Source organism: Dendrobates tinctorius, unplaced genomic scaffold (genome assembly GCF_039654945.1).
Source record: "Dendrobates tinctorius isolate UK_male_01 unplaced genomic scaffold, ASM3965494v1 ptg000143l, whole genome shotgun sequence".
Taxonomy (NCBI): Eukaryota; Metazoa; Chordata; class Amphibia; order Anura; family Dendrobatidae; genus Dendrobates; species Dendrobates tinctorius.
The window spans coordinates 25,835,014-25,858,437 of NW_027361810.1; the positions used below are offsets into that span (position 1 = coordinate 25,835,014).

The window sequence follows — 23,424 nt, forward strand, 5'->3', positions numbered from 1 at the left end:
GGTCCCTCCCTGGTGATTGACGTATGCCACTGCTGTGGCATTGTCCGTCTGAATTATGACTGGCAGACCTCTGAGAAGCTTCTCCCAGTGACGGAGGGACAGAAGGATGGCCCTTATCTCGAGGATGTTGATTAGTAGAGAAGACTCCTGTGCCGACCAATGCCCTGGAACCGACAGATGGCGAACCCAAAAAGAAGGCTGGCGTCCGTCGTCACCACCTGCCAATGGACAGGAAGGAAGGACCGGCCCTGGGGGATGAGAGGAGACCACTTGACTCTGGAAGTGAGACGAAGCGGACAATCCAACAACAGGACAGACCTGTCCCACTGCAAAAGGATGGCCCGCCAAAGTGGTCTCGAGTGGATTTGCGTAAAAGGGAAAGGGGATTGCTTCCGAGGCTGCCACCATTCTGCCCAGGACCTTCATTGCTGAACGGAAGGATGGAAGCCGAAGGCGTTGAAGGAAGCAAACTCCCTGCTGGAGGATTGCTCTCTTCTCTTTGGGGAGAAAAAACCCTCACCTGTCAGGTGTCGAGCAGCATGCCTAGGAAGACAAGGCACTGAGTCGGAACAAAGCCACCCGAACCGGGCCAGGGAGGTGAGGACGATGGTCAAAACTTTCCTGGGTCTGAAAGAGAGACGGAGCCTTGATGAGGATGTCGTTGAGGAACCGGATAAGCACTAGCTCCTCGATCCTCAAGATGACCATCAAAGCTGCCATGGGACAAAAACTGAACTTGGAAATTATAGGCCAGTAAGTTTAACCTCAACTGTGGGTAAAATCCTGGAGGGTTTTCTAAGAGATACTATACTGGAGTATCTGGAGAAGAATAACCTTATGACCCAATATCAACATGGGTTTACAAGAGACCGTTCCTGTCAGACTAATCTGATAAGCTTTTATGAAGAGGTAAGTTCCGGACTGGACCAAGGGAATGCAGTGGACGTGGTGTACATGGACTTTTCAAAAGCTTTTGATAAGGTGCCACACAAAAGGTTGATACATAAAATGAGAACAATGGGGATAGGGGAAAATATGTGTAGGTGGGTTAAGAGCTGGCTCAGGGATAGGAAACAAAGGGTGGTTATTAATGGAGCACACTCGGACTGGGTCACGGTTAGCAATTGGGTACCACAGGGGTCAGTTTTGGGCCCGCTTCTTTTTAACATTTATTAATGACCTTGTAGGGGGCATAGAGAGTAGAATTTCAATATTTGCAGATGACACTAAACTCTGCAGGGTAATTAATACAGAGGAGGACAATTTTATATTACAGGAGGATTTATGTAAACTAGAAGCTTAGGCTGATAAATGGCAAATGAGCTTTAATGGGGATAAATGTAAGGTCATGCACTTGGGTAGAACGAACAAGTTGTATAATTATGTGCTTAATTGTAAAACACTGGGCAAAACAGTCACTGAAAAAGACCTGGGTGTATGGGTGGACGACAAACTCACATTTAGTGGCCAGAGTCAAGCAGCTGCTGCAAAGGCAAATAAAATAATGGGATGCATTAAAAGAGGCATAGATGCTCATGAGGAGAACATAATTTTACCTCTATATAAGTCACTAGTGCGACCACACTTAGAATACTGTGTACAGTTCTGGTCTCCGGTGTATAAGAAAGACATAGCTGAACTGGAGCGGGTGCAGAGAAGAGCGACCAAGGTTATTAGGGAACTAGGGGGTCTGCAATACCAAGACAGGTTATTACACTTGGGGTTATTTAGTTTGGAGAATCGAAGGCTTAGGGGTGATCTTATTACAATGTATAAATATATGTGGGGACAATACAAAGACCTTTCTAATGATCTTTTTACTCTTAGACCTGTGACGGGGACAAGGGGGCATCCTCTACGTCTGGAGGAAAGAAGGTTTAAGCATACTCACAGACGCGGATTCTTTACTGTAAGAGCAGTGAGACTATGGAACTCTCTGCCATATGATGTTGTAATGAGTGATTCACTACTAAAATTTAAGAAGGGACTGGATGCCTTTCTTGAAAAGTATAATATTACAGGGTATATACACTAGTCTCCTTAATATTGCGTTGATCCAGGGAGCTAGTCTGATTGCCGTATGTGGAGTCGGGAAGGAATTTTTTTCCCCAATGTGAAGCTTACTGTTGCCACATGGGGTTTTTTGCCTTCCTCTGGATCAACATGTTAGGGCAAGTTAGGATAGGATATGGGTTGAACTAGATGGACTTAAAGTCTCCCTTCAACCTTAATAACTATGTTACTATGTTACTATCTTTGTGAAGACCCTGGGAGCGGTTGCGAGTCCGAATGGCAGGGTGAAAAACTGGAAGTGGTTCCCTTGTACCGTGAAACGCAGGAAACTCTGATGAGCTAGAAAAATCCATGGAAGACATTACGGAGCGAAGGGACTCTATCCTGAAATGTTGCAGGCGGACTCTTCTGTTCAGTAACTTCAGATCCAGAATGGGTAGAACCACGCCGCCCTTTTTTGGCACTACAAATAGGTTTGTATAGAAACCTGTGAAGCGTTCTTGTTCTGGGACGATAAACCCCAAACAGAAAATGGAGGAGATGGACGCAAAGAAACCTGGAAACAAAGCAGGATCTTTTGGAGGACGGGATTCAAAGAAAATCTCGGGGAAGCGAAGCAAACTCTATTTTGTATACTGAGGATACTATCTCCCTGACCCATGCGTCCTCAACCGAGGCGAGCCAGACGTCCCTGAAAAACAGGAGATGACCCCCTAGCCTTAGGGATACGCTGTGATCTGGACACGAGTCATGCCGAGGAAGATGTGCCAGGTCTGGGCCTGGTGGACTTACCATGGGAGCTTTGAGAACGCCAGGAAGGAGTGGGCTTGAAGGAAGCCTTTTTTCTGACCTGGCGGGTCTGCGCTGACTGGAAGAATCCTCCATCGCCGCTAAACAGCTGGAATTTCCGCTTCCGGGAAGGCCGTCGAGTTCTGGATGGGGGGGGAGAGGGGGGGGCGCTTGAGAACTCGTGCCTCCAGTGGCCTCTTTAATAATCTGATCATTCCTCCGGATGGCCACCACATTGCTGGACTCCTGAGCAGTGCAAGACGCAGCATCCAGGGAGGCAGATACCAAATATTTCCCTGCACAGGAAATCTGGTCTGCAAGGTGAAAGACCGGATGGTGAGATGGAGCGAGAAGAGGACCTAGAACGGTGCTCCTGTCTCTGTCTCTTACGGTCTGTGTTGGAAGGGCCGGAGAATCCTGTGACCCACTGGCGACTGCGGGGGCCGGAAGGGGCAATTTGTCAAGTACGGACACCAGGGTCTGCGACACGCTGGTGAGGTCCGCCATAGTCTGCGACAGAGAAGACACCCACCCTGGGATAGGGGTCTCGGTCTCACCTGGGGTGGGAAGGGACTCCTGGGTTGTAGGCACAGTGGGGGTTGCTGCAGTCCTGACAGAGGGGAGAGGACTGACCTGAATGGAGTCTGCTTTTGCAGGAAGAGCATGCAAATTGTCTGACCAGAGTATGAGGCCGGGTGGAGTGGGCGGAGCTAGCCACCGAGTGCAGTAAGCGGAAGTGGAGGGGCTTTTCTCCCGCCCGAAGGCTGAGAAGACGGGGGTGGAGCCAAAGAGGAGACTAAGCCGGAATAGAAGCCGAGGCCTAGATTAACACCCGGAGACCGCCGAAGGAGGGGGGGGGGGGGCGCGCGACACTGAGGTCCTAAAAACACCGGAGCTATCCGCCGGATCTGTCCTAAAAGGTAGCCTGGTGTCAGAAGGGGAGCGGTGACTAAGCCTGAATGTAAGCCGGGGCCTAGGTTAATCCTGGTGACTGTGGGAGGCGCTTCCCATAGCCTAGTGCTCCGGTCCATAGAAGAATCTGAGGAAGTGGTCACCCCAACGCTGAAAAGGGGTGCCCCCCTTAAAACCATAAAATAGGGTTGAGACAATACTCACCTTCTTCCTCTGACCTTTTCTTTATGTAAAACTAGTCCTATAGAAACCTAGGGAAAAGGTACCACTCCATTACGGTGATGTTAGACGTCCAGAAAGGCCTGTTGCAGGACGTCAACGTCTCCTCCAACCAACAGGCTCTGGTGGGGGAGTGGCTGAGAGACGATGGGCCAGGACCAGATCCGGATCGCCTAAGCACGCTTCTGTGCTAGGGGTATGGGTCCTGCCGATTAGACCTATGAGGCTACGGGGTGGCAGTACACGCCGTACTCAGTCTCTGCGTGGAATTACAGTAGTGACCTTACACACTGTATCCCTCCGGGTACCTGAAAAGGAACGACGTACACTGAGGTAGAAATGGGTCTAATACAAAACCCGTGTCCACCTCCTACTGACATCAAGCTAAAACTGATTAAAGCTGGCTTCACATTTGCGTATGGAGGCTCTGCGGCCGTCTGCGGACTTCCTCCATGAAGCTCCGCCCACGGCCGCACCTCCTCCGGTCATCTCCGTCTACGTCCGCATACTTCTGCATGCGGCCTGCGTACCCCATCTTTAACACTGGGTACGCAGGTCGTGCAGATGTATGCGGATGCCGCTGCATGCGTCGTTTTGACGATGCGGCGACCCGCGTCAAATGCATAATGTTGGAATTTAATGCGAGCGCCGCATCATCAAAACGACGCATGAAGCAGCATCCTCATACATCCGCACGACCTGCGCACCCAATGTTAAAGATAGGGTATGCAGGCCGCATGCAGAAGTATGTGGACGTAGGCGGATCTGACCGGAGGAGGTGAAGCCGTGGACGGAGCTTCACGGAGGAAGTTCGCAGATCCTCCATATGTAAATGTGAACCTAGCCTAACTTAGTGCCAGTCGGTGGGGTGTATACTGCAGAGGAGGAGCTAACTTTATGTGCATAGTGTCAGCAGCATACACCCATGGTTCCTGTTTCCCCAATGAAGCGATAGAGAAAGGTGTTTTTTCCTTCTCATAAATTATTTTACTGGGAAGTTTTGAGATCTCAGAAGAGTGCGAGATTGAAGAAGAAAATATGGCAGCTATGAGATGTGATAACATCAGTAGGGGGTGTCGGACCCCAACAGGTCTGATATTGAAGACTTATCCTTCGGATCATCTTCTCAATATCAATGTAGTGGAAATCCCCTTTAAAAGCCTGCACCCATGTTAAGGAGTGATAGCATATTGCTTTTACATTGCTTTATGTTCAGTGGGTGTATGACCCACTTATCCTGAGGAAGATGAGTGCAGGGCTAGTTTGGTGCAGTGTTCCCTGCAATATGGGGTGTCTGCCTCTAGCTTGGACAATCAAAAAGTGTGACATTATCCTAGCAGTGTACCGTCAACTTAATATGGGAACATTTTAAAGGGGCTGCCCTCAATCACTGGTTGTCTGCAGAAGCCAAGTGCAATTGGTAAGAATATCATTGCTTCCAGACACCGAAGGGTACTTCTTGAGTGGTGGGCGAAAGGAGTGTCAGGGCAAAAATGAAATTCTCAAAATATTTGGACAATCCCTTTAAGCTATTACATTTAAAATTAAATACATTATAAAGGCAATTGTACAGACAGAAATAAAAAATGGTTTCAAAATGTTTTTAAGATTAAAAAAAAGCAGCAGGGTAATGAATGGTATTGCATCTCAGCTACATTGACTTTGAAGGGGCTTAGTAGCAATGCCAGACAAAAGCTACGGGCAGGCCATGTATCTGAAAACACAAGCAGCCATGTTTTTCTAATCTTGGACAACCCCTGACACAACATGCAATCCAAACAGGCATCCAAATTATACTATATTCCCACAACAAGCCAATCTAGGAGCAGAAATGTTATCAGAACGACAAAGACAAAAAAGGAACTGCCAGGATTTTTACTTCTATGTTTTAATTAAAAATCAGAGTTTAAAAAAAAAGGAACAAAATGCTGTGTACTAAGCCCACAAGATCCTACTCTACGAGTTCTTTTCCCCGACAATAAGATACATTTTTTTTTTCAAAGTTCCAGTCTCACCTTTTCTTTTTTTGCTAGGTAGAACAAGACATCTTCATAAATCTCAAGCCGGTCACGTTCAGAAATTCCATTCCAGACGTCTAACTCTGTGAACATCTGTTCTGCTTTTCTGATTGACAAGAAAAGAAAATTGGATTACTCAGACAGGTTCAATGTACAGCACAAAAGAGAAATAAATTTATTTGCTTCGCTCTTACTTGTATCGGGTGGTGGAGGTCATCCTATCGTGGTTTTCTAGAAACCTCTGGAAAGATTCTTTTGCCTCCTTATATTTCAGCCTGGCCTCCTCTTTTTCTTCTTTTTCAGTCTGAACTTTGTAAGCATTAAACGCTTGTTTTTTCTCACTTAATTTTGCAAGGGCGCTAAAGAAAAAAAAAAAAAATTGAATGAAGAAAGCACCCACTCCTTTATGTGACCTGATATTTTCCCATCTTCTGCTTTAACATTACCTGTATCTGGGATCGTTAATGATCATTTTCATGGCCTGCTCCCAGGACGCATTGGACGGCACTCGCTGCAAAAAAACAAAAACGATGGAGTTACTTGCTGAATAACATGAACGATTAATTTCCTTTATTTCAGGGTGATCACAAATTAACATGCTTTGCTGCTACCTAAACTGCAGTGAATAGTGATAGCCCAGTTCCCTGCACAGCAATTTGGTCAGGATTGCAACTCAGCGGGGAAACAAAGCTGAAGGAGATGCAGCGCTGGATCAGTGCTGTGGCCTGTTATACCACATTTAGTATGAATAAGTGACAAAACACCATCAGTGATATCTCACCGAGCTCTGTGTGTCCTATTGCTGGGACCCTCACTGTTTGTGCCTCTGTAGCAATGATTCATTCAATCATTTAAAAGGGCAGGTGCAGATGAGTGTAGACTCTCAAATGAGAAATCAGGTTGATTTTGCAAATCACATTCTGATCAAAGACTGATCTAAGTACGACCATGGTGTGTTACAATTATCTTGGATGAAAAGAAAAATAAAAATTCTATCTTCCCCATTCTGTAAGGTACGGAAAATCGGTGTGCACTCAGAGGTCATCCGAGTCCAGTCTGATGTTTTCCCCAAGCACTCACTGACTTGTGTGGCCCAGTGCTATCCGAATATCAGATTAAACTCGTGCATGCAAAAATTTTCTTCCTTCAGCCTCTGTCTGAGGAGGGTGGGGGGAGCATAGACTAACACTGGTTTGGCACAATCAAATGTTTTTTCTGATCGCACTCAGAATGAAAATACGCTCGTCTGCACCTACTCCGATAGTAAAAACTTGTAGGGGTAGCAGGGATGGACCCATGCTACTCACAAAGTGATATTCTTTTATCATAAAGTGACTAATTTATAGTGATCACCTTTTCTTTTAGGAGCTCTTTAAATGCTTGCTTGGCTTCCTCTTTCGTGTTCCAAGTGTAGGTTTTCTTGGGTGCTTTTTCCTCTTCAGGTTCTTCTAGAGACAACGAGCTGAAGAAAAATACATTATAAAATTAATTATGACACGAGATTGAGTGAAGCACCACTTCCATACAGCTTACTGTGAGAAATCTGCAGACCATTTGCAGATGAAGACAAATTTGGCAAGGTCGGTTCACAATCTGATATTTAACTTGTCTATGAACAAAACGTACGTAACTAGAGATGAGCAAAAAAAGATTCGCATTGCCCTGGTCCGGCATCTACTTCAGTAGTCTGAGGCCACCGCACCAGGGCACTCTGAGCTTTCTTGGACGATAGGACGCAGGAAGCGCCCAGGATACTGTATTAGTGCAGAGTAATTTTGCACAGGCCTGGTCCAGATGCCAGGGAACAATGAGGTAGGCAACAGACCAGGGTAGTATGAATCTTTATGCTCATTATGTATTCCACAATACACACGTTAAAGAGGACTACAAACAATAACAGCATATCCTTCAGATTGGCCCATAATATCAAACTGGTGATGGCCCAACCCTTGGCAAAAGTAGTGGTGCCCACCATTGATGGCTTTGTCCCAGTCACCCTTTTGCAGGCTGAGAAGCAGGGTCACATTTTTCTATAACAATCTAAGTAGGAGTTTATTTCTGAAGTTAGGAAGGATGCATTATAAGTCAGAGCAGCAGTCATGATTCTGCTTCTCCCAAGATCTACTGAATTCACAACTCTGGTGACACAAGTCATGGACTGAAAGTCCTTCAACAAGAAGCAGCACTCTCCAGGACAGTTCTTGGACACATGTAAAACAATGTGTACATACTCTGGCAAAACCTCTTGTTTAGAGAATTCTTCTATGAAACCGCTGCTGCTGACTTCGTGATCCTTCTCTTGAAAGGACGATGATACGGAATAGGCCATCTCCTCCACAGAATCATTCACCATATTTTCAGTGTCTATGGCGGGAGTGGTGGGGGTGGACATCACAATTTCTGGTTCTGCAATGATTGAGACAGGTGTGGTGGTACTGACCACCTCCGGGGCTTGTGCGGTCTGGACGGACGGTACAACTGCAGAAGATGCTGGATCCTGTACACTGGGGAAAAAACAAGGAAAAAAAAAAAAAAGTTTACAAAAGAAAAAGGTAAAGATAAAAGTCTAGGTCATTGACCATACTTTAAAATGAAGGGTACGAACGCATACCTGCCATTTTCTTCTGCCTTGATCAATGCTACAAAGAAAAAAATAAATTACAAATTCAAATTTTTGTGCGTTACAATAAATCAGTTTGTTTCTTGCAATGAACGAAGAGCGATGTATTTACCTTCTAGGTCCTCCAGATCCTTAGGTTTGGCCCAACGAGACTCCTTTGTCTGGGAATTGTAGTAGTACGGCTTCCCAGAGTCGGATTTGAATTCTTTCCAAGGACATTTGGATAACATTTGCTAAAAATATATAAAGTAAATAATAAAAAAAACAAACAAGTTATTAAAATCAGATTTCAGATATAAATGAGCTTCTCACAAAACTAGATCATCAAAAAGTTAACTTATTTCAGTTCTTCAATACAAAAAGTGAAACTCCTATATATAGAGAGTCATTAAACAGTGATCTATTTCACGTGTTTATTTCTGTTAATGTTGATGATTACGGCTTACAGCCAATGGAAACCCAAAAGCCATTATCTCAGTAAATTAGAAAACTTTATAACACCAGCTTGAAATAATCATTTTAAAATCTGAAATGCTGGCCTACTGAAATGTATGTTCAGTGAATGCACTCAATACTTGGTCGGGGCTCCTTTCGCATCAATGCGGTGTGGCATGGAGGCGATCAGCCTGTGGCACTGCTGAGGGGTTATGGAAGCCCAGGTTGCTTTGATAGCAGCCTTCAGCTCGTCTGCATTGTTGGGTCTGGTGTCTCTCACCTTCCTCCTGACAATACCCCACAGATTCTCTATGGAGTTAAGGTCAGGCGAGTTTGCTGCCAATCAAGCCCAGTGATACTGTTTGTACCCCAGGTATTGGTACTTTTTGCAGTGTGGACAGGTGCCAAGTCCTGCTGGAGAATGATATTTCTATCTCCAAAAAGCTTGTCGGCAGAGGGAAGCATGAAGTGCTCTAAAATCTCCTGGTAAAACACAGTGGACCTACACCAGCAGATGACATGGCTCCCCAAACCATCACCGATTGTGGAGACTTCACACTAAACCTCAAGCAGCTTGGATTGTGGCCTCTCCACTCTTCCGCCAGACTCTGGGACTTTGATTTCCAAACGAAATGCAAAATTTACTTTTTTCAGTGAGGAAAAAATTTTGTCGTCATTTCCATTTGTTGGATATGGGGGCTATATGAGTACTTATTTTTTACCCTCCTGTAATTCTGGCATTTTGAGGTTTTTTTCCCCCCCCCCATTACTCCATTTACCGACTGGATTAATTTATTTTGTATTTTGATAGATTGTAACATTTCTGAGTACTGTGATGTCCACCTTCACAATGGGTCTCCATACCCAAAATTAGAATATCATAAAAAAATTATTTTATTTCAGTTCAATATAAGAAGTAAAAATATTATATAGTCATTACAAACAGTGATCTTTCAAGTGTTACTTTCTGTTAATGTTGATAATGGCTTACAGCCAATGAAAACCCAGAAGTCATTACTTCAGTAAGTTAGAATAATTAGCAAAAAACACCTGCACAGGCTTCCGATGCGTTTATAAAGGTCCCTTAGTCTGTTTCAGTAGCTCCACAATCATGGGGAAGACTGCTGACCTGACAGATGTCCAGAAGGCAGTCATTGACACTCCACAAGGAGGGGAAGCCACAAAAGGTCATTGCTAAAGAATCCGGCTGTTCACAGAGTGCTGTATCCAAGCATATTAATGGAGAGTTGAATGGAACGAAAAAGTGTGGGAGAAAAAAGGTGAACAAGCAACCGGGATAACCGCAGCCTTGAAAGGATTGTTAAGAAAAGGCCATTAAAAATTTAGGGGGAGATTCACAAGGAGTGGACTGCTGCTGGAGTCATTGCTTCAAGAGCCACCACACAGATGTATCCAGGACATGGGCTACAAGTGTCACATTGCTTGTGTCAAGCCACTCATGTACAATAGACCACGCCAGAAGCGTCTTACCTGGGCCAAGGAGAAAAAGACCTGGACTGTTGTCAGTGGTCCAAGGTGTTTACAGATGAAACCAAAACTATACTTGGTTTCTTTCTGAGTATTGGTACTGACCAGGGGAATTACATTGCCAGGTCAGTTTTACCATACTGTGAACATGATAAATGAAAAACTCCAGAAAGAATTGCACTTTGGCAGTTTCACCGCTCTTGGAATGTTTTTTCCGTTTGCCAGTACACTATATAGTAGAATGAATGGTGTAATTCAAAGGTACAACCAATTGTGCAAAAAAGTCATCATACGGCCATATTGATGGAAAAAATTTTTTTTAAAAAAAAGGATGGCTTTTGGTAAAAGGATAAAAGGAAAAGAAAAAAAAAAAAAAAAAAAAAAATCACTCGGGGATAAGGAGTGGAAAAAAAATAAGAAAAAAAAAAATTGAGTTGTGGATATAGTTGCAGATCTTGCTGCAGAAATGCTGAAGATGTTGCTCGTGTTAACGTATATTCAGACCATCTTTTTCTGGCAAACACATCACACACATCACGTTTTAAAGCAGAAGAAATTTAAGGAATCAGTTTCTCTCTGGAATATTGTAAACCTGAAGGTTTTTTTTCTTCAATAGTTTCCAGAGTAATTTTTCAGGATGAGTGCACACTTTGCGGATTGTGCTGCAGATTTGCAGGTAAATCCGCAGGTAATATGACCTGCGTTTTACCTGCGGATTTGCCTGCAGTTTTCCCCTGTGTTTTGACACCTGTATAATGGAACAGGTGGCAAAACGCTGCGGAATCCGAAGAATTGACATGTTGCAGATGTTAAACCGCGGAAAAACCCGCACCATGTGCACAGCGTTTTTCATTTTGCATTGACTAACATGGTACTGTACAACGCAGCAGAAACTGCTGCGGATCTGCAGCAGAATCCGCAAAGTGTGCACACAGCCTCAATGTTTTCATGCATTTAAAAGACGATCAGCAGCCTGAAAATATGAACATCTTCCCATACCAATTAATGGGACCGTTATTTTGATTTTTTTTAATCCCCTCATTCAATTTAATCGGATTCACACCAAAAACCGGCACTAACAAGCTGCAGCGTGAACATTCCCTTACATGTGGATAACTCCCAACCAATGTGTGTCAAATTTTCTGCACTTATGCTTCTGTGGGAAAACCTAAGCAACAGCTATACTGTGCCAATTGACTCTGTACAATCATATTCTGACTTCAGAATTGGACATTTATACAAATTATTAACAGGTAAAATTGTATAAATATGATATATTTCCATGAAATAACAGGATTTTTGGGTTGCTTACCGTAAAATCTGTTTCTCGGAGCCTTCATTGGGGGACACAGAGACCAAGGGTGTATGCTGCTGCCACTAGGAGGCTGACACTATGCACAAAAAAGGTTAGCTCCTCCTCCGCAGTGTACACCCCACCGACCGGCAGGAAGTTCCTCAGTTAGTGAGAAAGCAGTAGAAGTAACAGAATAGACTGAAAACAGAACAGACAACACAAACCAACCAACATAACAGGAGTTGTAGAACATGGGAGGGTGCTGTGTCCCCCAATGAAGGCTCCGAGAAACAGATTTTAAGGTAAACAACCCAAAAATCCTGTTTTCTCGTTCGCCTTATTGGGGGACACAGAGACCATGGGACGTCCCAAAGCAGTCCCTGGGGTGGGAAATACAAAACTTCCATCAGGCCAGCGGACTCACTACCGCAGCCTGCAGGATCCTTCTACTAGGCTGGCATCCGCCGAAGCGTAGGTATGGGCCTTGTAGAATTTCACAAACGTGTGAACCAGGGCTGTGGAGTCGGTAAGCCACAGTTGCGACTCCGACTCCTGGATTTTATCAGGCTCCGACTCCAGCTCCGACTCCTTCATAAATGGCCAATTCATAACAACAAATTTACTGTTGTAAAATATTAAACATCATGCTTATTCAGTTTCTCACCATCATATAAGTAATCAGACCACTTAGAGCAAAAACTACATTAGAATACAATTAGAATATAGCAAATAACTTTTATAAACTTTTCTAAACTGTAAGTAAATATGCAATAAACACTTTTATGCAGTTAATAAGAAGAAATCTATAAAATTTGTCCTCAGAAAAAGTATTGCCTCTGTCAGATCCTCCTTCATGGATGCCCACAAATCTGATCTAATTATTTTGAGAGCAGAGAACAACCTCTCTACACTAACTTGTGTTGGTGGCAAAGCAGTAACCACTCGGGCAACATCTCTGACAATGTCAGGATACAGAGGAATCGCTTGTTGCACTGTTATTTTTGATGAACAGTCAAATTTCTCAATTTCTTTTAGTGCACATGAAAAATTCTGCTGAAATGTACTGGCTGTGTTCCTTGATGGGGATGACTTCTTCTATGCGGGAACGCTTTGCACGGTCCTTGTGATCCAAATATTTTTCGAAATTAAATTCTTCATCAGTTGATGATGAGGGTGAAGATGTGGCAGGACGACCAAATTCTTCTTGTTCCTCCTGACTGTTCTGCAACCCTTTCATCCTTACTGCTATTTCAAACAGCGCTTCTTTTCCTTTACTTAGCTGTTGATCATCTAGAAGAATCCGATGCATTGGGTCTACATAAACAGCTGCCAAAAGAATGTTATTTTGTAATAGTAGCTCCTCTCTCCGTTTCATTGATGTAGCAATGCCACTTGCAATTAACCCTCCTCTTTGGGACAGGCGAAACATCAGGTTCTTCCACTCCTTTAAGAAAATACCTGGAGTTAAGTCCTCTGCTTGTAATTTTTTAGTCACTGTAAATGGGTGCTCTAGCAATTTTTCCAGCTTAGTCACCTGATTCCACTGACTTTCATTTAGCGTCAGTTGAGGGTTAGCCATGTCTACAAGAAAGGTTTTCAGTTCAACCAAGCGCTGAATCATTAAGTACTGCCCCATCGTGTGGCTTGATCAATAATTGCCCCTTTTCCAGCACGTCTCTTCAAAATTGAGTCAACTTTAGGGGTTCTGGCAACAGTAGCCAATTTTCTCACCTTGCCAATCAGTGCAGCAGCATATCCTTCTTGCAGACTGTCTCTTATAGCCAGCTGTAGCGTATGCACAACACAGCGCATGTGATGAATGAAAGAACATATTGACACAGTTTCAACAAGATCTAAACTATCATGTTGCTGTTCATCTGAAGCAACTTCAGTTTGCTCCTCAGTTACAATACTGTGTTCCTCTATTTCAAACATTTCTGTGTCTGTGGACCCAGAATGTTCTTCTAGCTGCTGGTCACCATCATTACTCTCATTCATTAGCTTAATAGTACTTATCATATTTGAAGCATTGTCAGTTACGACAGAAAGAACTTGCTCTTTTTTAAGTTCATAGTCTTGCAGAACCTTTTCCACCAAGACCTGGAGAAACTCACTGGTGTGATGAGCTTTGGTGTCTTTTACTGCCAATGTCTTGGTAACTATTTCATTTTTGTCACAAACAAATCGGACATTGATGGCAAAATAGTTCACTCTGTGACGTGTGCAGGCATCCATTTTAAGAAACAGAAAGCGTCCCTTGAGTGTTTTTTTAAGTTCTTCCTTTTGTTTAAAAGCTTCTTCGATTACTAATTTTCTAATACTCTCTCCAGAGAAACACCAAGCTTGCGGGCCATTTCCCCATTCAGACACATAAAAGCTGGTCGTGAAAATAATGAAATAGGCACACTATCCTTTACAACAAGCTCTATGATCTGTTTTTTAAATGTATCTACTGTCATTGTCACAGTAACTTTGTCACTGACAAAATATCTTGCAACTGATGGCTGCAAAGTTCTCTGCTCCTTTGTTTGGCTAGAAGAGCTGGGCACTGGTTCATTGGTTTGGATGCAGTCTTTCTCATCCACTGCTTTCAGTACTTCTGGATGAAAGCACTGTAAATGTCTCTTTAGATTAGAAGCTCTGGTAGGAGCAATTTTATCTTTGCCTGAATATGCACTCATCTTGGCTTCACAGCATTTGTTTTCGTCTGGATCATTTGTCATACACTGACAGACATAATGTTTTCTATCTTGAGTGATGGTGAAATGTTCAAATACAGCTGATTTAATGTGATGCTTCTTTGACATTCTCAGGTTTTTAATTCTGCATTCACAATCCAAATGACAATTGTTTTTCCTAAAAACAATTGTACAAAATTATTGCCAGGTCGTACAACTGATATAGTGGTCAGTAATACTGTTATTCCTCATGTACTCACAGTTAACTGATGCAAAGTTTGTTGAAAGGATAATACTTCTTACAGTCTTCCTCTGAGTAGCAGGTAAGCTGTGAGATGCTTGGAAGACGCACACCTAGTATGATCTAGTCTAGAGGAGGAGCTTTACTACTAAGAATTTGCAACACATTTTCACTTTCAGTTTCATACATTGTAAGTAGGGGGGTTGGGGCAGCATGAGGTTAACCAAGTATAAGATTAGATAAGGGCAGTGGAGAACAGTGACACACAAGAAGTAAGAAATGTCTATCTCCAGCAGAACTGCTTATCACTGTTGTTCATAGTTTGATAGAACATATATATTTGAGTAACATTTATAAAATTCATATGAAAGTTCAACTATGAAATATTAATACATTTTTTTTTAAAGCTGGAGTCGGTACATTTCTACAGACTCCGACTCCAACCAAAACTAACTCCGACTCCACAGCCCTGGTGTGAACCGATGACCAGGTTGCAGCTTTGCAAAGCTGCAGCACGGAAGCTCTGTGACGTACCGCCTAGGAGGCACCCACTGCCCGGGTAGAGTGCGCTCTAATTCCCGGAGGGACCACTCGATGTTTGACCCGGTAGGCCTCCAAAATTGCCGATCTGATCCAGCGAGCAATAGTAGCTTTGGAGGCCGGGTGACCTTTCTGCGCCCCATCTGGAATGATGAAGAAAGAATCTGTCTTCCGCAAGAAGTCGTCCTAGTTAGGTAGACATTCATCGCCCTGACCAAGTCCAGCTTGTTCAAGGACCGCTCCCGAGGGTCAGCTGGACCCGGACAAAAGGACGGGAGAACAATGTCCTCATTCAGGTGGAAAGTGGAAACCACCTTAGGAAGGAAAGAGGGCGAAGGCCGCAGAACTACCTTGTCCTGGTAGAGTACCAAGAGAGCGGCAAGAGAGGGCCGCCAATTCCGACGCGCGCCGGATGGAGGTGATGGCTGCCAGAAAGGCTACTTTCCACGAAAGGAGAGAAAGGGAAACATCCCTGAGAGGTTTAAAGGAAGGACCATGCAGAACCTCGAGAACCAGATTAAGATCCCATGGATCTACGGGCGCTTGGTACGGAGGAACCGTGTGAGCCACACCTTGACGGAAGGTTTTAACCTGAGGACGGGATGCCAACGTCTTCCGAAATAAAATGGACAGCGCCGACACTTGACCCTTTAAAGAGCTGAGGGCAAGACCCGCATCCAGCCCCGCTTGAAGGAACGCCAGGACAAAAGGGAGCGAAAAGAAACACATGGGCGGACTGTCATTGGTCTCGCACCAAGTGAAATAGTTCTTCCAAGTACGGCAATAAATCTTGGAAGACGATGGCTTCCTGGCTCGGATCATGGTACGAATAACTCGATCGGAAAATCCTGATCGTTGCAAAACCTCGGCCTCAACAGCCACGCCGTTAAATTGAGCGGCCGAGAATTGGGGTGGCAAATCGGACCTTGAGACAGCAGATCTGCTCAGTCTGGAAGCTTCCAGAGGGTGTCCGCGAGAAGGTTGGTGATGTCCGCGAACCAATCCCTACTGGGCCAATTCGGGACAAAGAGGAGGACTGAAATTCCTTCCGCCTTGATTTTCTTCAGCAGCCTGGGAAGAAGAGGCAGGGGAGGAAACCGGTAGGGGAGCTCGAACTGCGACCAAGGAATGGCCAGAGCGTCGGCGCCCACCGAGAGAGGATCTCGAGCCCTGGATACAAACTGTGGGACTTTCCTGTTGAGGCGAGAAGCTAGCAGATCTACGTCCGGGGTTCCCCACGACGGCAAGCTGAAGAAATACTTTCGGATGTAGGGACCACTCTCCCGCCGCGAGATCCTCGCGGCTGAGAAATCGGCGGCCCAATTGTCCACGCCGGGAATGTGTACCGCGGATATTGCCGGGACTGAAGCCTCCGCCCAATGAAGAATCTTGGACATTTCTGCCACACTCCGCGTCCCTCCCTGGCGTGTGACATATGCCACCGCCGCGGCATTGTCTGTCTGAATCCGGATAGGCAGTCCCCTGAGAAGTCTCTCCAACGACCATGAACAGTGTGATTGCGGAACACTGCCCCCCCCCAGCCGAGGAGGCTGGCATCCGTTGTCACAATCTGCCAGTGAAAGGGGAGGAATGACCGTCCTAGGGAGTTGAGAGGAGACGTCAGCCACCAATTGAGGGACCGCTTGACACGGTTTGAAAGACGAAATGGGCGATCCAGGGAAAGGACAGACCCGTTCCACCGGGATAGGATGGCGAGTTGGAGAGGTCTGGAGTGAAATTGGGCAAAGGGGACCGCCTCTGTTGCCACCACCATCTTTCCCAGGGCTTTCATGGTCATCCGGAGAGATGGAGGTCTCATGAGCTGCCGCAATCGTACATCCCGTTGCAGGGAGCTAATTTTCTCTTGAGGGAGAAAAACCCTCGATCGACGAGTGTCGAACAATAGACCCAGAAACACAAGACGTTGTGTCGGGACAAGACAGGACTTCTTTTCGTTGATGAGCCACCCGAAATTGGGCAGGTAAGACTTTGGCGAGCTTGACGAAAGGATGGAGCTTTGATCAGAATGTCGAGGTACGGAAAAAGAACGAGACCTCTGATTCTCCACCAGGCCATCAACGCCGCCATGATCTCTGTAAATACTCTGGGTGCGGTGGCAAGACCGAACGGCAGTGCACAAAATTGGTAATGTTCCTGGCGAATCGCAGGAATTTCTGATGCCTGGCGAATATGGGAACATGTAGATAGGCATCTTGAAAGTCTATTGAACACAAACTCCTGCGTCTCCATGGAAGCGATTAACCGAAGAAACTCCATTCGGAAATGACGCAGTCGGGCTCTCCTGTTGAGTAATTTGAGGTCCAAGATGGGGCGAACTGTCCCGCCTTTGTTCGGCACCACGAACAGGTTTGAATAAAACCCTGTGAAACGTTCTGATTCGGGAACGGGCACAATCACCCCGGAACTGAGGAGAGAGGCGATGGATGCAAGAACCCCGGAACTAAGGCTGGATCTTTTGGAGGACGGGACTCGAAGAAGCGATCCCGTGGACGAGAAATGAACTCTTTTTTGTACCCTGAAGATACAAGCTCCCTGACTCAAGCGTCCTCTACTAAGGCCAGCCAGGTATCCCTGAAGAAACAGAGTCGACCTCCCAATTGGGAGGGACCCTCGGGAGTTCGTTGACAGTCATGCTGACGTGGACCGTCCAGATCTGGACCTGGAGGGTCTGCCCTGGGAGGAGTGAGATCGCCAGGAGGGAGTGGGTCTGAAGGACACCGTCTTTCTATCCTGGCGTACCTGTGGTCTTTGTTGGTTAGAGAAGTTCTCTACCGTATTGAAGCGGCGGTAAGCCCGAAAGGGCCGAAACTGACGCCTTGGCGGGGGTCTGCGAGGTTTGGACTGAGGGAGGAGAGAATTCGTGCCTCCAGTGGCGTCCTTAATAATCTGGTCCAGCTGGGACCCAAAGAGACGCGCTCCCTGAAAAGGCAGATTGGTAAGAGACTTTTTAGAAGACAAGTCCGCCTGCCAAGCCTTGAGCAAAATTGTACGTCGGATTGCCACAACGTTGCTTGATGCCTGAACAGCGCGAGACGCGGCATCCAAGGAAGCAGAAAGCAGATAATCCCCTGCATGGGAAATCTGGTTGGCCAGATCGGTCAATTGCTCTGGTTGGGCCTTATCTAGGATGCCCTTACGGAGATCCTCTGCCCAAGTGGCTATGGCCTTTGTCACCCAAGATGAGGCAAAGACTGGACATAGCGCCGCTGCAGCCGCCGCGAATGCTGACTTTGCCAAGGATTCTATAATTCTATCATTAGAATCCTTTAGTGACGCTACACCTGAAAGTGGGAGAACCGTGTTATTAGAAAGTCTGGACACGGGTGCGTCCACCGACGGGGAAGCAGACCAGTTGTCAGTGAGCTCTTTAGCCAACGGATACAGCACGCCGAGACGCTTCCCTCTTTGAAATCGCCTGGACGGATTTTCTCTTTCCCTGGCAAGGATCTTGCCAAACTCAGAGTGGAAGGCGAATACCCTGGATGGTGTTTCTGCCCATCTGAACGAAACCTCCTGATCTGAGGATTTCACAGGGGAGTCAGATATTTCGAAGATGTGGTTAATCGCAGCAATGAGGTTCTGTACCGTAACCTTCATGTCGGCGTCCTGGTCAGAATCCAGCTCTAAAATCCCTTCAGAGGACATATCCGAGAACGCTTCACCTGACTCGGGTGAGGAGGCACGGGAGGGCGACTGCTGGGAAGGACTAGGTGCAGATGAGAGACCAGGAGAGGATTCCAGCCGTGGATCCTGCCTGGGCCTTTCGCGGCATCTGCTAGCTGGCTCAGATGGAACGTCTTGCGACCTGCTGGACCTGCAGAAGTGTCCAGGGGCAACTTATCAAGAACGGCCAACTAGGGACTGAGACACCCTGGTGAGGTCTGCCACAGATTGTGAAAGGGACGAGGCCCAGCCATGAATGGGGGGTTCGATTTCACGTGGCGCAGTAGATGGCTCCTGGATGGCATCCTGCTGAACGGGATTGCTGCAGTCCCGGCAGAGGGGACTTTGCGATTGCAAGAGGAGCATGCGAAAAAAAAAAAAAAAAACCTGTGGAAGTGCTGGAGGGTTGGGGGACAGAAAGGCAGGGTAGGCTGTCAGTCTGCAGTTGCAGAACTACTCACGGTCCGGCGTCCCCGAAAGATGGCATCTGCTGTAGTCTCCGGCTGTCAGGCTGCAAAGATGGCGGCAGCCTGATGTGAGGAATCAAAAAGCGCGGTCTCTGTGTAAGAAGAAGGGCGGAGCTAGCCGCCTGCACCAGAGGGAAGAACCGCCTCCTCCCCCTTCCCAGCCACAAGACTAGAGAGGCGGTGGGAGGGTTTAGGAACGGGCGGGAGCGCAGCCGGCCTATGATAATGAACGGGGGGGGCGTGGCCGCGACGGGCGCGAAGGCCCAAATTGAAGCCGGGGACTAAATTTGAAACGGCGGCCGCCTGTCAGCACGGGGCGACGCGGAAGAACTGCGGCGCAGCCGCGTCCGCCCCTAAAGGAGACGCCGCCATAGCCCTGCTCCCAGATGCAACCCTCACAAGAATACCGGCGGTGGGGTGAAGAAGGCCTGCACCGCCGCCGGGGCCAAAAAGGGATGCGGCGACCGTCGGACGGCGCGAGCAGTGCGAGAATTTGCGGCGCTACTTTGGCGCCGCTCCCGGGTCATTTTGTGGCTTTATGTTCCAGTGCTCCAATAAAGGTACCTTCTATATCCCACGCTGTCTGCTCATCATCTACGTATTCGCGCCTCGTCCAACCGACAGGCTCTGGTGGGCGAGTGGGTGGGAGGCGGGGGGCAAGGACCATCTGTTTTCGCTGGCACGACACCTGTGCTGAGCCTGTGGTCCGCCCGGAGAACCAAGAGGATACGGGGTGACAGTACACGCCGTACTCCTAGCCTCTTTGTGGGAGTACAGTTGTGACTCTTCACACTGTATCCCTCCTGGAACCTGAAAAGGAACGACGCACGCTGAGGTAGATATGGGTCTAGTTAAAGACCCGTGTCCACCTCCTACTGACACTAAGCTAAACTGAGGAACTTCCTGCCGGTCGGGTGTACACTGCGGAGGAGGAGCTAACCTTTTTTGTGCATAGTGTCAGCCTCCTAGTGGCAGCAGCATACACCCTTGGTCTCCGTGTCCCCCAATAAGGCGAACGAGAAATTGCGTAATATTAGATACAAAGAGAACAGCATGTGTTAGGAGTCCTATGAATAAATGTTTATCTGTTATAACTAATCCCATTTTTAGTTTCAAGATATATCTTTTTTTATTTATGTTCCTTCGCATCATACCTCCACTGCGGTTTTCATTTCATCTGGCTTTTCCCATGTAGACTGCTTGGTTTCAATGTTATAATAATATATCCTACCATCTGGTGATTTATGCTCAGTCCACATAGATTTCTAGAAAAACAGAAAAAAAAAAAAAAAAAATCTGTACTAAGGACCAAGATAAAGCAAAATCAACAGTACAAATGCAATAAATGAAACAAATTACTGGTTTGGCTGGTTCATCATTAGAGGTGCTATTAGTTGTAATTGATGGTGGTGCTGAAATTACAGGATGCGGTGCCTGGGAAGACAAAGGATGAGCACTTTAGTTTGCTTTTTTTTTTTCTTAAAGAAACCCACATGCATATATCCATCTTCCAGATTATCCAATGCCGGACACTTACCGGTGAAATTGTCGGCTGAGCTGGAAACAAAACGGGATACATATTATACACAAAGAAAAATCAAGTAAACCGCACTCCCAAAATGTCCAAGGACAATATCTTATTGTAGATAAGAGCTGACTACACTGTCCGTAGACCCAGTTAGGGGACAGACGTGTAAAAAGAGGATAGGGGTTTGAGCTGTTAAAACATCTGGTGGACCTCACACAACCGCATACTATAAGTGGATGGCTGTCATGTCCTCCTGAATATGTATGGCTATATAAAACATCCCTGCCCATATGATCTGATCAGGACAGGGTCACCAGAACCCACACCTGCTCTAGAAAGTTGTATATAGAAACTTTTTATTCAGCGAAAACCTCTTTAAATGGACCCTTACCTAGTGTGGGATCCATGCTGTTTACACCGGGCTGTCAAGACCAAAAACAGAAAAAACAAATTTTATGCAAATAAACCCAAGGAAGTGAAACAAAACAGCCCGAGAATCCAGACGCTGACCTGCATGCCTACTGGTAACGTGCCAGGCGCTACGTGCGTAGTCATCATCATGCCAGACATGAGAGGAGGAATCATAGGAGTCATCTGTGCAAGACAAAAGATAATAAAGTGCTTATCTCCGTTTTTTTTTTTTTTTTAAATCGGTGACAATATTTTATTACATTGTTCAATTTGTTTTGTTTTCTGATTTACTTACTATGTAACCTACCTGACCCATCTGATGAGTGCTCATTGGTCCCATCAAAGGTGGAATCAGGCCTGGTGGGGCCAACCCTGGCCTTGGAGGTAGCCCCCCCAATCCCACAGCGGAGTAATGGGCAACAGGGTTCATCTGATAAATATAGAAAAAAAAAAAATGCATACATTAAACGCAGGTTCACTTCAGACTGGCAGCTCCATTTACAAGGCTGTACAGGTATGAGCAGATGTGACATCACCAGCGCCGCTCGCACCATTCGACGCAAAACAAAGAAAACGTTACAACTCTAAATCAATCCGAAATCTGCAAAGTACATGGGAAACATAAGTAACGATCTGAGGACACAAGGCAGCATGGCCCGTCCAATGCAGAGTGTGACAGAAAATATCAGTCTTGTTATAAAGTAGCGTATAGCTCTACTATAATATAGAGAATGTAAAACAGTAATAATATTCTTTTCCAGGAAATCAAACAAGTAAAATAAAACGTTACGTACATACTGCCCCCTCATCATGCGAGCACCGTCTGGATACAGACCAGGCTGACTTGGCCCATTGGTACCATCGCCTGATGCCTAAAAGAGGAGCACATGGGTTAATATTGGAGTTTGATACATAAACATTCACCATTTTGATATTTCTAGACACTTTAGCCACCTGACAATGTATTAGACGTAATCACAGCAGCAGTGTAAAGATTCTGATACCTGCACAGCGGACAGATTAAATAAAGAGACTGTTCCATGATATGCGATGATCACGACTCAATGCCAGATTGGGTTGCAAGTACCATCATTTAAAAGGGGATTTCCATGTCATTTATTTAGCTTAAAAATTGGCACATAGTGGCCCTAAATATGTAAATACTAATAATAATTGTGAGGCAGTGACCGGTGTCACAGGTAGGGGTCGCTGTTTGTTCTCCCCAGGATGTGCACGGAGGCGTATTGAGGCCATGAAGGGGCATTGCAGTCGCAAGTGTAGCTGTGATTGCAATAGAGAAGCAGTGACCCATGTCAAAGGTAGGGGTCACTGTGTGTTCTCCCCAGGATGTGCATGGAGGTGTGTGAAGGCCATAGGAGTGCATGGCAGTCACAGGCGTAGCAGTGGCTGCAATGCAGGCTAAAAATAAGTGCTAGTCTTGGACATGGTAGTGTCCAAGGCAGATGGAGGGAAAACCTGCTGTGGAATGTGTGTAACAGACTGCAGGATGGTAGTCATGCAGCCCGTTTCATTCCCGGGTTTTCCATGTGGCTGAAGGCCACAGATTCCTTTGCTAAAACCCCTGCAGGAAAGGGTTTGAGTGTGTCAGGGTCAGGCTATGTGCACACGTAGCGGAACTCTCGCGGAAATTACAGCGAGAATTCCGGATTCCATTCCGCAGAAAAAAATTTTTTCTGTTTAAATTCCCATGATTTTCCCACGGAAAAACTAGCGTTTTGCAAGCGTAATTAGCTTGCAGAATGCTAGCGTTTTCCAAGCGATCTGTAGCATCGCTTGGAGAACTGATTGACAGGTTGGTCACACTCGTCAAACATAGTGTTTGACGAGTGTGACCAACTTTTTACTACTGAGGCTGCCTATGCGTCATCAGTAGTAAAAGATAGGATGTAAAAAATTAAAAAAAATACTGTTATTCTTACCTTCCGGCGTCCCGCGCAGCCTTCCTGCCTCTCCACGCTCCCGGTCCCAGTAATCCTTTGCGCGAATGACCGCGAGACGTTGTGCTCCCGCGAGATCGCGACGTCATAGTGGTCATTCGCGCAAAGGATTACTGGGACTGGGAGCAT

General features: G+C 46.0%; 1 protein-coding gene across 3 annotated transcripts in view; it reads right to left on the reverse strand.

Moving 5' to 3' along the window:
* PRPF40A (pre-mRNA processing factor 40 homolog A) overlaps nt 1–23,424 on the reverse strand; it is a 67,313-nt gene that overhangs the window by 31,203 nt on the left and 12,686 nt on the right. For 2 of the 3 annotated variants that reach the window (XM_073545630.1, XM_073545633.1), the window contains exons 2-15: nt 22,132–22,209; nt 21,633–21,767; nt 21,437–21,520; nt 21,318–21,348; nt 20,936–20,955; nt 20,758–20,832; nt 20,553–20,663; nt 8,684–8,804; nt 8,563–8,590; nt 8,183–8,455; nt 7,305–7,413; nt 6,398–6,462; nt 6,146–6,310; nt 5,949–6,057 (exon numbers count right to left, since the gene is read on the reverse strand). In XM_073545630.1, coding sequence (XP_073401731.1) covers nt 5,949–6,057; nt 6,146–6,310; nt 6,398–6,462; nt 7,305–7,413; nt 8,183–8,455; nt 8,563–8,590; nt 8,684–8,804; nt 20,553–20,663; nt 20,758–20,832; nt 20,936–20,955; nt 21,318–21,348; nt 21,437–21,520; nt 21,633–21,767; nt 22,132–22,209 — 1,404 coding nt within the window. The remainder of the gene's footprint in view (nt 1–5,948; nt 6,058–6,145; nt 6,311–6,397; nt 6,463–7,304; nt 7,414–8,182; nt 8,456–8,562; nt 8,591–8,683; nt 8,805–20,552; nt 20,664–20,757; nt 20,833–20,935; nt 20,956–21,317; nt 21,349–21,436; nt 21,521–21,632; nt 21,768–22,131; nt 22,210–23,424) is intronic. The other variant, XM_073545632.1, reaches the window with a different exon arrangement.